This window comes from Solanum verrucosum, unplaced genomic scaffold (genome assembly GCF_900185275.1).
Source record: "Solanum verrucosum unplaced genomic scaffold, falcon-dt-bn FXZP01000103.1, whole genome shotgun sequence".
Taxonomy (NCBI): domain Eukaryota; kingdom Viridiplantae; phylum Streptophyta; class Magnoliopsida; order Solanales; family Solanaceae; genus Solanum; species Solanum verrucosum.
Window position 1 is genome coordinate 1,404,740 of NW_026020048.1, and position 15,062 is coordinate 1,419,801.

The window sequence follows — 15,062 nt, forward strand, 5'->3', positions numbered from 1 at the left end:
TTGAATCCTCGGATCGGTAGGCTAGTGGCACCCTTCCACACGAGCTTATAATGAACCTTGGAATCGGTAGGCCTATGGCACCTTTCCATGAAGGTTAATGATGAGACTTGAACCGGTAGGCCCATGGCACCCTTTCAAGAGGAGTTAATGAGTTTTCCTAGATGAACCTTGAAACGGTAGGCTTAAAGCACCCTTTCACGTGTTAATGAATGTAATTTGGAGCTGGTAGGCCAATGGCACCTCTCATATGTGATAATGTCAAGGTAACGAACTATTCTATGGGAATGTAGGCTAAGCACCGAGTGGATTTGGTTAGATGAAAACTCCCCCAATAGTTAGGCATGAGTTTCAATGATCGTCTACCTTATCCCATAAACTATGTGCCCGCATAGGTAGCTAGTGGATCCATTAAGCTATATACCGGTCTTCCTTAGGCAAGTAGACCACCTCTTTACGGTGTGGGGACTTATGACACCGGATTCCATGACAAGCTCTCATGGTCTATGTCGGTTAAACGCTTACTTCCCATCATGCGAGATTTCATTATAGTTTCTTGATAGGTTCTACAAAGTGTAGGTAGTAGTATGAGATGCTACCTATACATTGCACGAGTAGGCTTGGAGAGGGTCATAGTGAGTTTCTCTAAATCCTAATGTATGTGATACAATTGTGGCCTAAATGAGGTTATTAAAGAATGTTGGCTCTCAAATGCTTAATATGAGATGTATGCTATACTTGGGTTATATTACGAGTTATTTTCCCTTGTCATGTCTTAAGTGATGATATACCTCTTATGTATGAATATTGTGCAAAGGTGAAAGAAATGAATGATAAGTTATCTTAAGTGACCTTAATGTGGTGCCTTAGTATGGATGGTGGTATGGGACGCCATCCATACATTGCACGAGGTATAGCATAAGGGTTTCTTGAGGTGAAGGTCCAAGGTAAAGGTTTTCATGTTGAAATTGTTTAAAGGTAATATTATGACTTACTTGATGTTTATGCTTGTATTGTATGTCTTTTATGCAACTATTCATGGTACTTCAAAAAGTGGCATAATGCTTTATTTCTAACCAAAATGTCCCTTTTAAAGCATGTCTTGCATGGTCATCATACTTAGTACATTTTGTGTACTAACCCATATTCTTCATATTTTTACTATAAGTGTAGGTTCCGACAAGTGATCCCTCCTAGCTAGTTTGAAGTGTTGGATTGCTTTCCTCCAAGACTTGGTATGTCCTCATGGATTCGAGGATAAGACTTTTAAGTTCTTTTGTTCATGTAATAGACTTAATAGACTTCTTTTGATTGTAAAGGGTCGTGTCCCTACTTATGTTTTGTGACTGTGTCTAAGATGGCCATGTGAGACTTAGACTTCCGCTGTGTGTTTTTAAAGTTGTTTTAATGAAGTTTAAATGTGTGGATGTAAATAGGTTTTTTTTTTATTATTCCGCACTATTTTAATTATTGAATGCAATGAATGACTATGTGGCTCGTATAAGACCCCTTCGGGGTTGAATACGCCATGTTACGACTAGGGGGTACTCTCGGGTCGTGACATTTATCTAGGGCAAGCTATCACCCTAGAGCCAATTTCAAATGGTTTTCAACGTTTCCAAAGTTTGTGAAAAAGCCTAATTTCTACTCAAACTCATGGGTTCTTGCATGAAACGATTTCAAATGATAAGTTATGATATTATTGATGTTTATTTGATGTTTTAAGATGAAAAACTCCATGAATCCTTGTATTCTACAAAACCCCAAGATGTGTTTATGAAGTGGGTCTATTTCTATAAATTCAAAGTTGATGGAATTATGTGTAAAGTGAATTGTATTGATATCTCTCGTGTTGTTTAATGTTTATTCATGATTAATTATTGATAATGGGTTAATTAAGGGTGGTAAGCCTTATGAGTGAAGTATTGGTGATTGCTTGGATTTTTGGTGATTTTGGCTATGGCTTTGAATTATGGTAAGAAAGCTTGAACTCTCTTTATTGAATTAATTGTTGTTGGTAGGTTGAATCCACCTTTGGTGGAAGTGTTATATCTTGTTCTTGTGTGGTATTATTGTGAATTATAGCCATGAAGGCATTGGGGAAGTTGTTGCATAATGTTGGAATATTGTATTATTGTGAATTGAGGCCATGAAGGGCATTATATGAGTGTTATTGTATTGTTATATTATTATATATGAATGAGGCTATATGTAAAGTCCTATATGAAGCTATATGTAAAGTTTTATGTGAAGCTATATGTGAAGGTATGATGTGAATGAGTTTTATATGAAGCTATATGTGAAGGTATGATGTGAATGAGTTTTATGTGATCTTGTGATGATCCTATGTAAAGTGGATAGCATTGCGAGTTAAAGTATGATTTCTCATGATGTATATATGAAATGATGTTGGATTATGAAGTATCCTTAAATGAAAATGTTGTGACTTGGTTGGTAGACTAAAGTGTCCCTCCTTGTTACTTAAAGTCTTGAATGCATGAATGTGTGAAATGGGCAGAACTAAGAAATGGTGCCCTTTCTATAAATGCTAAAAGAGGAATTCTAGGCCAAGACTTGAATCGGCAAAACTAAGAAATTGTGCCCTTTCATAAGTCTAGCTTTCCTAAGTAAATGTAAAACCATTAAATCGATAGACCTAATGGTGGTAGCTCTTCTCATGTGTGAAATGATGAACCTTGGACCGGCAGGCTTAAGGCACCCTTAATGAAAAATCGGTAGGCCTAAGGCACCCTTCCAGGGGGATTTAATGAGCTATCCTTATGAACCTTGATTGGCCATGACTAAGAAATGGGGCCTTTCTTGGGAAGAGGTACTATGAGTTGGTTGAACTAGAAAAGGAACCTTCTCTAAGTACCTATGTGATTGAATACTCTATGGGAAACAAGGCTAGCACCGAGTGGATGTGGTTAGGAAGGTGGCCTAGTTGAGTATGAGATTAGGCACAATGAACTTCCTTGGACATCCCCTAAACCATGTGCCTACATGGGTTGCTTACTAGTTCTACCTTTGGCAAGTAGAACAACCTCCACGGAGTAGGATAGACTCCGGATTCCATACCTAGCTAGTATGGTCTATGTCGGTTATGCCTATTCCCATCATGTGGGATGCGCACTCTAGTTATTGGATAGGTTCTACAACGTGTAGGTAGTAGTATGGGATGCTATCTACACATGACACGAGTAGGCTTTGAAGATACTAAAGTGAGTTCCCTAAGTCTAACGACTATTATGTGAAAGTCCCCTTATGTGCTTGAATGTCTCCAAAAATGGTTTCTTAAAGAATGTTGGTCTATTGATGTTATATTGTAATGGTAAATTTCCTTATCTATGGTAACCCTTAGGAACACTTAGGTGTATATGAAGAGATTGTATGGGCGGTCACTTCATGTTTCACTTAAGTGGCTTTGGGTAACTTGAGATAGAGGTCAAGAAATGATGAAAAGGCTTACTTGTCAATTATGTTCATGTGTTGTACATTGGTACTAGTTGTGCATGATGGCTTGTGATATGAAGCATGATAAGTGGTAAGTTCACATTTGGTGGCCTTAAGATGATGCTTTAGTGTGGATGGTGGTATGGGACGCTATCCATACATTGCACAAAGTGTTGTCCAAGGGTTACTTGAGGTGGATGGTTTAAGGTGAAGGAATGGGTTATGTGTGGAGTATGTGCTAAAGTGGTTAATGACTTGTATGTTGGTTATGGTTGGATATTGTGACTCTTATACTTGTATTTTTTTCATGAAGTTTTACCAAATGGCATAAAAACATGTTTCTCCAATAAACGTCCCTTTTAGCATGTTTTTGCATGGCTTCCATACTTAGTACTTAATTGTGCTAACCCCTTTCTTTCCCTTTTTGACTAAAGTGTAGGGATTTGGAGATGGTGACATGTCATGGATATTTGATAGGTTTCTAAGTGTTGAAGATGAAGACTTGGTGAGTCCTCATATATTCGAGGACAATACCCCATATGTTCTTTTATGTCTCTTTAGTATTGTTTAAGTTGTGTATGAGATTGGTCCCGAATTTTGTACTCTAAAGTATTAGATGGTTTTGAGACATCATGTATAAAGTCTAGAAAGTCTTCCGCTTGCTACTGTTTTTTTTTTTTATGAAATGTTTTCTTGGTAAAGAAAGTTCTTAATTCCTTATGGTTTTAATGTCTATGCGATGAATGAATGCTAAGAGGCTTGTATTAGACCTCTTCGAGGTCGAGTACGCCGGTTACGACTAGGGGTGATCCCGGGTCGTGACATCAGTGCGCTGGGTCGCAGGTCCCTTACCCTTCCAACCTTTTTTCCGTGTGTGTTCCATCGAATCGTACCTATGCTTTATCCCTGATATCCACACTTAAGGTTTTTATTAATCCTTGAGAGATCATGCATATCTTAAACACATCTCTTAAATCTTCATTTTAAATTAAAGTAAAGATTATGAGTAAAGTTTGAGAAACCTTTTAAAGTTATTTTGAGAAGTCTTTTATAATCTTCTAAAACTTAAATTATGACTTGAGTGAATGAGTATGAGGATGAGGAGAGTTGAGTTTCATGTTTCAAAATGAGTATAAGGGAACTATGTATTCCCAAGTGTAAACACTTTTACTTTTTAAACAAGAGGAAACCTTAATTTCTAAACGAGTTCATGATGAGTTTTTGAGCATTATCTCTTTTAAGAGAACCTTCTGAGTAATTATCTCAATTGAGAAAGAGTTATGTTTTTAAACATTTGAGCATGAGTTATATATTATTTAGAGTAGTATTGAGCACCGATGTGGGGATGAGTTCAGACAACTCAAAATCCCCATAAACCATGTATGCCAACATGGGTAAATGATTATGCATTTTAGATAATTCCTTGTTGCTTTTAAGCATAGCTTAGTGGATCTACTTAGTTGAGGATGTTCTATACCCCGGTAAGGTATAAGACAGTGTGGGTGAGACGATATATCATCACGTAGCTCATAGTGATGGTTGTCGGTTAGAGAATCTCCCAAATAAGAGTAAAGGGTTTATTATTGTATTTTTATATGCATTTGAGTTATTATCAACTGTCTTAAAAGCTTTATATATATTGCATCTTTTATTGTTGCATTCATATTGAGTTGAGATGAGTTGAGGTGAATATGTTTTCCCTTTCTATCAGTTCAGCTATATATATATATATATATCCTTATGTTCAGTTTTCTACTTGCATGCCCGTACATTCAATATACTGACGTAATTTGGCATGCATCGTTTCATGATGCAGATACAGGCGTTCAGGGTTATCAACTGGCGCGTCGTCAATCCTATTGTAATCCAACTATCTTTGGTGAGCCTCCTTGCTTTCCAAAGGGTTCCACATTTACTTGAGGCCTCACATAATATTTATGTTCAGGGTTCCTCAACTTACTATAGTCAATTACATAACTCATATCTGAAATATTTTGAGCAAATCATGAATATGATGCATACTTTTATTATTACCTTGAAAAATAAAAACCTTTCACATTAATAATGTTTGAATTTAAAATACGTCACAATAAAATTGTGATAATATTCGATGTGGTGTTTTTATTAGAAGGCATGAAGCTAACCAGATGTATAAAAAGTAGAACAATATCACTAGATTTTTAACAGTTGCTTAAACATTTTGTTAGATTATTTTTTCGTAAAAAATATTTTGTAGTAGTATTTTTTAGGTCTCATTTGGCTAATCAATCTTTATTAAATTGGCTAATATTTTAAGTTTGAAGCTTCATCATTAAATATTTTTATTTTATTTTATACTATAACAATTTAAAACTATTACAATATTTGATAATTATCCAAATTATCGCTATGCTTGTAATTAGATACCAAAGTATAGCTATTTACAAAATTTATTAACTCAAAAGAAATAGCCCAAGCCCAATTTCTTTCTGATGTCAATTGAAAAATGAAAAAAAAGTGGATCTTAATCCAAACGGCTTACTTACTGCTTTGCAAACCATTTTCTGCTATGCCCTAATTTGTTCCTTTCTCATTTCTCTCCGGCGAGCTCGTTATCCGGCGGGATCAATTGTATGTATCTAATTCTTCTCTCCGGCAAACTTGTATTCTTTCTGTTATTCCTTTGCCAATTTTGTGTATGGTAAATTTTAGACTTGATTGAACAGAAATTTGAAATTTTAGAATGATTGATAGAGTTGAATGGATCTGAATCAATGCTTATCTGTTTATTTGCTCAGCAGAATAGTTTAATTCCTTGTTCTACTGCATTCTGTATCCAGACTTAGGGTTTGTATTCTGTATCCAGACTTAGGGTTAGTATTCGGTGCTTTGAGGTTTGACTGAGAGTTTTATATTTCCTTGTTTGGTGGTTTTGTTCTTCTTCTTTCAGGTTATAGTCAAATTGATTGTTGTTGTGTTTATAATTTGTCGAAATTGTTGATTTTTTTTAGTGATTTTTGAAGTTGTTATTTTCGCAAGTGGCTGAGTGGAATAGAAGACCATGGAAGAAGAGTTAACTGATTTGCTCTTGGAGGCTGCTGGTAGAACGAATACTGGTGGAAGGAATCGTCCACCTCAATCATCTAGAAGACATCACAAGAGTTCATATTCTGATGATGGAAGTGATTCCAGGGATGATGACTCTGATGATGGTCGTGGGTATTCAGGTCGAAAGCTTTCTGGTTCACAAGTTCCTCTTAAGAAGAGATTGGACCCTCAAGAAAGAGATGATGATCATAGCAGTCATGGAGAAGGTAATGATGGAGATGGTTATGGCAATGAGAGTGATGATGATTCTATTGGCAGTGATCTTTACAAGGACGATGATGACCGGCAAAAGCTTGCTCAGATGACTGAACTGGAAAGAGAAATGATATTGACTGATCGTGCAGCGAAGAAATCTGACAGGAGTCTGCATGACAAAATGATCAAGGATCGGGCCCAACCAAGGAAACAAAGCTCACCTCCTTCACATTCTCGTGGCATGCGCTCATCAACAAGAGCTTTGGATAGGGCAGCTGACAGAGATGATGCATTGAATGAGATACGAGCAAAACGAGCAAGACAGCAGCAGGATCCTGAGGGTCAATTCAAGCTAAGGGATGCAGCTAGAAAAGGTTCTGGAGGCAGGGGTTACTCACCTATCAAACGTAGAAGTTTTACAGCTGCAACCCTAGGTAGTAGTCCTACCAGGGGAGAAAGTGATTCACATAGTAATGAGGGAGATTCATCAGCTGATGATGGAATGGATGACAGTGATGATGACAAGTCATCACCGGAGTCACAGTTGCCAACGTTTGAGGATATAAAAGAAATCTCTATTCGTCGTTCAAAACTGGCAAAATGGTTTATGGAGCCCTTCTTTGATGAGTTAATTGTGGGTTGCTTCGTAAGAGTTGGCATTGGGAGGTCAAGGTCTGGTCCTATCTATAGGCTCTGTGTGGTCCGCAATGTTGATTCTTCAGATCCTAATCGACAATACAAGCTAGAAAATAAAACCACATCCAAATTTCTAAATGTTGTTTGGGGCAATGAAAACTCTGCTGCTAGGTGGCAGATGGCTATGGTTTCAGACTCTCCTCCTCTGAGGGATGAGTTTGATCAGTGGGTAAGGGAAGTAGAACGAAGTGGTGGTCGTATGCCTAGTAAACAAGATGTGTTGGAAAAAAAAGAGGCCATACAGAAATCTAACACATTTGTTTACTCTGCTGACACTGTAAAGCAGATGTTGCAGCAGAAAAAATCTGCAACTTGGAGGCCACTTAATGTTGCTGCTGAGAAGGATCGTTTGAGGAGGGATATGGAAGTGGCCAAAATGAAGAATGACGAAGCAGAGGTGGAGAGGATTAAGGCAAGACTGCAGGAACTGGAGGATAGCAGGAAGGTTCAAGAGAAAGATGACAAGGCCCGCAGGCTAGCTGAGATGAACCGGAAGAATAGGGTCGAGAATTTCAAAAATGCATCAGAACTCAGACCAGTGAATCAACTGTTGAAAGCTGGTCAGGCTGGGTATGATCCCTTCTCTAGAAGGTGGACTAGGTCTACAAATTATTTTGCAAAAGGTGCTAATGAAGAAGCAGAAGGTGCATCCAATGGTGAAGCTGCTGCTGCTGCAGCATTGGCAGCTGAAGATAACAATGGGGCTAGTGGAACTGCTGACGGAGGAATGGCAGCTACAGCAGCAGCCTTGCAGGCTGCAGCAGGCGCTGGGAAGTTGGTGGACACAAATGCTCCAGTAGATCAAGGAACAGAATCAAATACGCTACATGATTTTGATCTGCCTATCTCGTTGGCTGTACTTCAGAAGTTTGGAGGGTCTCAAGGAGGCCAAGCAGGATTCATGGCTCGCAAACAGAGGATAGAAGCAACTGTTGGATGTAGCGTTCCTGAGAACGATGGGAGAAGACATGTACTAACTTTAAGTGTTAGTGACTACAAGAGAAGGAGAGGACTCCTTTGAGATTTACAGCTTTTGTTATTAAGCCAAATGAATTGTTCTTCCCTTTCAATTGTTGTTACTGGGGATTCATGTACTAGCTGTGAATTAAGAATACAGTTACTGCTATATTAAATATGTTGAGACTGTTCTTCAATTTATGCTGCTATAACAAAGACCTGGTCTACCAGAGGTCTTTTAAGCTTTACTGAGAATAGCACTCTTTATTTTTCAAAAATTCCGAGTATTTACCTCCCATACGCTAACAAAAAGTCGTGTTTGAGCTCTTCGATTTTTCTATATATTATAATTTCTGGTGAAAACTTAGAACTTGTCCTAAAAATTTCAAGAGAGACGATGTAGTACCAGCACCTAGATAAATTACCCCAAAAAAATGCACTGATATGAACCTTGTTTACCCAAAAAGCAAAAGAAAATTACACTGGTATAATTTGTGATTTTGCTTTCCCAAATTTGTTGCAATTCCCAAAAAGGACAATCAATTTGGCAATAATGATTGAACATGGGACAATGATTGACATTTATTCCACATGACAGAAATACAGCCGAATGTTTACACTAAATTATATGAATTTATCACGGTGAAATGTAAAGTGAAATCAACTTATAAATCAATTAATCACGATTACCTTATAAAAATACATGTAAAAGTCCCAAGTATTTATCAATTCGATATAAACACTATGAATAAGTATTTCTAATGACATGACATATTGGCATACCCAAAAGAGGCATAAGTACGCTAATTTGGAATAAACATCGAAGTCATAGGCACATAGTTTTAGGATTAAAACTTAGACCGTCCACTCCAAAAGCATTCATTCATAAATCAATTACTGATACAAATAACATAAAGCAAGTATTGTACCTTTAAATGGCTAACATTACCGTGTGAAGGATTTTAATGGCTCATTTTTAACCCTTTCCCTTTCCTATCACCTCATTCAATTGATACTAACATTTGGAAAATGAAATAGGAAAGTAACGTGTTCAATTTATTATCGTTCGCAATAAATTTTCTCTTAGTATGAAAAATAAACTGCAACCATAAAATTAAAAGAAAAAGAAATTTTATTCATCAAGTTTGTTTTAATGTTCTCTTGATTCTTCTTTGCTAACTTTTCTCCATAGTTCGGCGGTTGTTAGTAGGGTGAATCGGTATATCAATATCGATTCAATCGAAGCTCTTAATATTGGATTGTGAATTTTTGATGATCTTGAGACTTTCATGTTGGAGGTCTCAAGTTCGAAATTCTTTGCCATTTGCTGAGGGTTTGTCTTCTGGGTCGAGCTTGTCGCACAGGACTTGCGTAGTGCGGGTTACCTCTCCTATGTGGTTTGCGAGTTATTACATGGGAGCGGGGGTTTTGTCCTGTGCGCACCCAAAGAATAGCGATGCGAATTTTCCTTGTCATAAAAAAAATAAAATGAATGAAGAGTGCGCTTTAAAATCGTCCCATTCAAATGTAGATGATTTTGGATCTCCTTGAAATATATTTGATAACTAAGAAAATCATGCAACACTTTTATCATTTCAAGTTGAGCTCTTTGCTTGAGGATATCTTCTCTATGGTACTTTGGATGTATCGTCAAATGAGTTACGTAACTTCTTTATTTGGTCAAAACAGGTCATTTCGAACAGGTAATGACTTTTGATTGGTCTTTGTTTTGACGGAAAGTTAAAACTATCTTAACACGTGGTATTATTTTTTAAAAAAATTTGAATTTAACTGGAATATCAATGATTGAATAAGTAACATGATTTGGGTCATCAATGCAAACTATAGTTATGAAACATAATTAAGTTTATTATACTATTTGCGAAAGTTTCCCCAATAAAAGTTGACTTATTTAATTTTTGAAGTCTGAATTAATTATTCAACCAAAATAAATTTAAGTTTTAATCCAAATATAGTATGGAACAGACCCAATTTTTATTTTTTTTATAATTATGTTCCATCTCCTTTTTTCTTTGATAATTTTTAATTTATAAGAAGATGTAAAAGCGCATTTATCTCTATAAGAAGAGTGTGAGATATGAAGTGACAGAGGAGGAATGTCATAATTTAAGGGTTTTGTATAAAATGTCTTCTTCCTTTTTTATATTCAGAAAGTAATAAGAAAGAGAAGTGTAAAACTTTTTATTATCTTAGTATCGAGCTATTTTTCATAGGACCTCTCTTTCGATATTAATTACTTGAATTGAGTTTAATCGTTGTGCTCAGGATTGATTGATATATTCTCTACCCGGGAGTACATCAAAATATTGAATCATGGGTGGATTATTATGCTATCATTTTTGAAATTTTCATCTATAGAAAAGATATAAAAAGAAATAGATTAAAAATAACATTAATTAGTTAAATAACAAACATCAAAGAGATATTAAATGAATGAAATATCTCATTAGAGAGAATTTTCGAAAGTTACGAAGAAAACTTCAATCGCATATTGTATTGATCATGAATTCATGATTCATTAAGTTGGAAACGAGAATTAAACCTTATGAAATTAAATTTCATATTATTATCCATTATCCAATGGTACGACATGCACAATTTTTATATACAACAAGCAGGTCAAAAGGTGAACATATATAATTGAAATAAATGTAGCAATAAATTGCCTATCAGGCAGTTAAATCATAGTCATATTTTTTTTCCCTATTAGTCAAATCATATTTTATTTTGTGATTCTTCGAGATGAATGTAGAAAAATCGTGTAACATGATTTTTGTTTGGTGGAGTTTTAATTAAAGAATAATGTCACTACATATCTATGATCTCATTCTGTACCTAAAACCCTCGATTTGCTCAAAATTAAAATCAATTAATAGGTGTTAGCTATGGGAAGTTAGTTGTAAGTAAATAAAATGTCAACATTGAATCATATACTCTTAGTAAGTGTGTATCAATGAAAATTTAGATTAGTCGAGTCAATGAATTATAATTATATATTCCTAAATTATTGACATTTGGTTATTTCTCAGTTTTGATCCTTCTATTATTAGTGCGACATTTAGCCTTGTAGGGAAAGGATATTAAAAGTAAAAATTAAATTCTTAGCAAGGTGAAAAAGTTCAGGTATCCATTAAACTGAACTACGAAGATTCTAATTGAATACTGAGCAACAATCTTCTTCTTTTTACAAATACTATGTTGAAATTGATTAACTTAGAATCTTAAAGTCTAGAGAAAATGGTCTAAAATCCCCCAATCTATTTCCGAAATCTCAACTACACACTCCAACTTTACGGGTGTCCTATTACTCCCTGAACTGTTTAAAACTGTAATAATTACACCCCTAAAAAGCCATAACCTGATCTGTGTTGGTCTGTGAACTTCAAGCGTTTTACAGGTGAAAATTTAATTAATTTTTTTTTTCAATTTTTTATAATTCCTTTCCACTTTTTCCTATACTCTCCCAATTTCTTCAAATCTTTAAGGTAACTTCTTCCCCCAATTCTTTCAAATTCCTATGGAATTGTGAGGACCAAAGATGAATATTGATAGCGGGAGTTTGTCAAGCGATATTCGAGTTTCGCTTGTCGGAGAACATTGAAAAATAATCTAAAAGGATTTGTGCATATCGCTGCTACGTCGAAGTTTTTCTTACTTCGCCGGAGCTCGCTGGTTGGAGCAGTGCACCCGCAAGGTTTTGTTGTTGTTGTTGTAGTCGACCTTGTTGTGAGAACAGAGGTAGATCTTCATGGTGGTTGTCTCGGAATGGGAGAGAGATAAGAGGAGAGGGGAAGAGGAGAACGGGGTTTTGTTAGTGGTTTGGGTTTTGTCGGAGGCGGCGACAGTGATGGCTGATGGTCGAGCAACAAAAGAGGGAGAACAAACGAAAGCACTAGCAATGCCATTAATGGAGGTCAATTGAGATTGAATCCTTTCATTGATTAATTGAAATTTGAGATTGATAATTAAAGGATTTACAATAAAAAGGAAAAAAACATTCTCATTAGGGAGTTCAATTGAATTTAATGTAAACCCAATTTTATTTTATTTTTCAAATCTGATCCATATTTCATTTTTGGATGATTGAAAAACATGTCATTTTATCTTTAATTGAATTGATTGTTTTTTCTAAGTTTTTTACATGAGAGTTTATAAGTTTGTGTGAATCAATAATGGTGAATCCGGTATGAGAATTTGGTCTTTGTTGCTATGGAGAAGAAACAATAGTTTATTTAAGCGTGGGAAAGATGACTGTTGGAGAAAGAGGAAATTTTCGTCAAAATTCACCTTCTAACGCGCCTAGAGGAGGTGAGAACACCTCCTATGACAGGTCAACACTTAAGTGTGTAGAAAATAGAGAAATATAAAATTTAGAGGGGGTAATAGGACACCTTTAAAGTTGGAGTGTTAGTTGAAATTTCGGGTATAGATTGGGGGGGTTTTAGATTATTTTCTTTAAAGTCTATAATAAATGAACTTTGGTAAAATAAATACGATTTTGATAATATTGAGATGTAATTATCATAGTCATTTTTGGTCACTATTGAAGAAGGTTTTAATTCCCTGCAGAGACAATATTGTTTAGCGATTTCTTTTCTTCTTGAGTTTTAGACTTTTAGTGGAAAATATTATCTGATACATGTAAATTGTGTTAATGAAAATAACAGGTACCTAATAATAGAGGCGTACAAGATAACAATTTTACTAATATGTATATACTACCATTCAATTCTCTTTTCCTTTATTTTTTTTTAAAATTTTTATACATGTGTAATTGCTTTATAACAATAAATGATTTAGTGGCATTGCGGCAATGATATAGTTGTCATTAAATTATATTCGGCGATAATAACAAATATGAATATTTTTAATCAATAATTTCTATATTGCTAAAGGATATAACAACAGTAATTCAATTATTATCAAATAATTTTACGGCAATACATAATACAACTAAAAAAATCTATTTTCACCTAGGTCTTTTTTTGTTATTATGTTGTGATTTATCATGTCCATGTGTAATGTGTTTTGAGAATACATAACACTATTTCTACGCTGAATGTAATTAATTATTGTTTAAAGGGGAAAGTGATTTAGCCATGATTCATTTTTCATTAAAATACACAGCTTGACCATGTAATGACCAATTAATTAATTAGCTGTGAGCTAAAAGATTAGTAGTAATAAGTACTCCTTTTTTAACAAAATATACTGGCTATATTAAATGTTATATTACTAGAGTACAGTTTCATCCTATTTGTTGTGAATTTTGTAGCATTTTAAATTTCTAATTTAACTTAAAGAAAGTTAGGTAAACAGCTATAATTAATATCTTAAATAGCCTAAAAATATTAAAGGCACTAATTTCCTTTAATGAATCTAATTTGTGATTTCCGGTAAGTAAACACCATTATTGTAAATGTAATTATTTATACTTAAAGGCAGAATTAGTGCTAAACGTAAGTTTTTTGATTGATCAAACAAAAGAAATTACTTAATAAATCAAATTAGTACAATTTTGGTGATATTTTTTTTAATGAAATGTAGGGTAGTTCAATCATTTAATTAAACTGTGCACCACCTCTTTCTTCCAAAATGGAAACCCAAAAACTAATAACACTACTATTTAAGGTAGATATTTAATATTTTAATCTAAATATGTTATTAACACTCTTAACTACTTCTTTATTAAATATTTTACTTAAATAACACTCCTCCATAAATTTGATAACAGAATCACTTTGGAGGAAAAGAGTCAAAACTGCAAATTGCTCTTGCTTGACCATAAAGAGTAAAGGAATAAGTTTGAAACTCCTCGCTAGCGAAATCAAGCGATTTGTCTTCTCGGTCGAGTTTATTACACCAAACTTGTCTAATACTCCATGAATTATCTATTTGATGTGATATGCAAGCTATTGCAATTTATCCAATGATGACAAGTTGTCATTATCATAATAAAATAAAAATAAACAGTAAAGGAAATTAACTTTGTCAGATATTAATTGGAAAAAAATGCTGCAGCGCCTACAGCTAAAAAGAAATTACTCATTCTATAGGTTATTTATAAGGGGAATTCTATAGGTTATTTAATAAGTGGAATAAGATGAGATATTTTTAGAATATTATCAATCAAATGCGATGTATAAAGTTTATTTCAAACTTAATTCTAGGATATCTCATCTTATCTCATCCAACTTTAAATTATTTTATTCCATTTCTCAAATAGGACAAATTAATCCAAAACTTAAAAAATTAGAATAATTTAATTCCTGTTCCTAATGAAATGAATCTTAAAGGCTCATTTGATTAGAAACATCAAAATTAATTATCTCAAAATTAATTATTTTACTCTCAATATAAAATAAAAATAACATACCATCTCGAACATAAATAAACTCATCCTAAAATTAACCACCAAATTAGTTACCACTTACTACTCTTCTTTCCTACCAAACCAAATGTGCCCAATTATATAAAGGTAAGTTAAGAACCAATGCAATATAGAGTTTGTTCTTCATAAAGCTATTGACTTGATAGCCCAATCAACAAACTCTGCTACATTTAATTCTCATTCTCTCGTCCCTCCTTTTACTCCACAAAAATACAAAACAGGCTCAAAACCCAAGAGCTTTTTTCATATAGTGGTGATCTTTGGC

General features: G+C 34.5%; 1 protein-coding gene across 1 annotated transcript; it reads left to right on the forward strand.

The window, feature by feature from the left end:
- The first annotated feature begins 6,464 nt into the window (after window positions 1-6,464).
- LOC125822039 (protein RTF1 homolog) lies at window positions 6,465-8,483 on the forward strand. The gene has a single exon (XM_049501417.1). The coding sequence runs from the start codon at window positions 6,491-6,493 to the stop codon at window positions 8,447-8,449; it is 1,959 nt and encodes a 652-aa protein (XP_049357374.1). The 5' UTR covers window positions 6,465-6,490; the 3' UTR covers window positions 8,450-8,483.
- Window positions 8,484-15,062: the final 6,579 nt, after the last annotated feature.

Coding starts and splice junctions, on each gene's coding strand:
- LOC125822039 (XM_049501417.1), top strand. CDS start 6,491: ATGGAAGAAGAGTTAACTGATTTGCTCTTGGAGGCTGCTGGTAGAACG.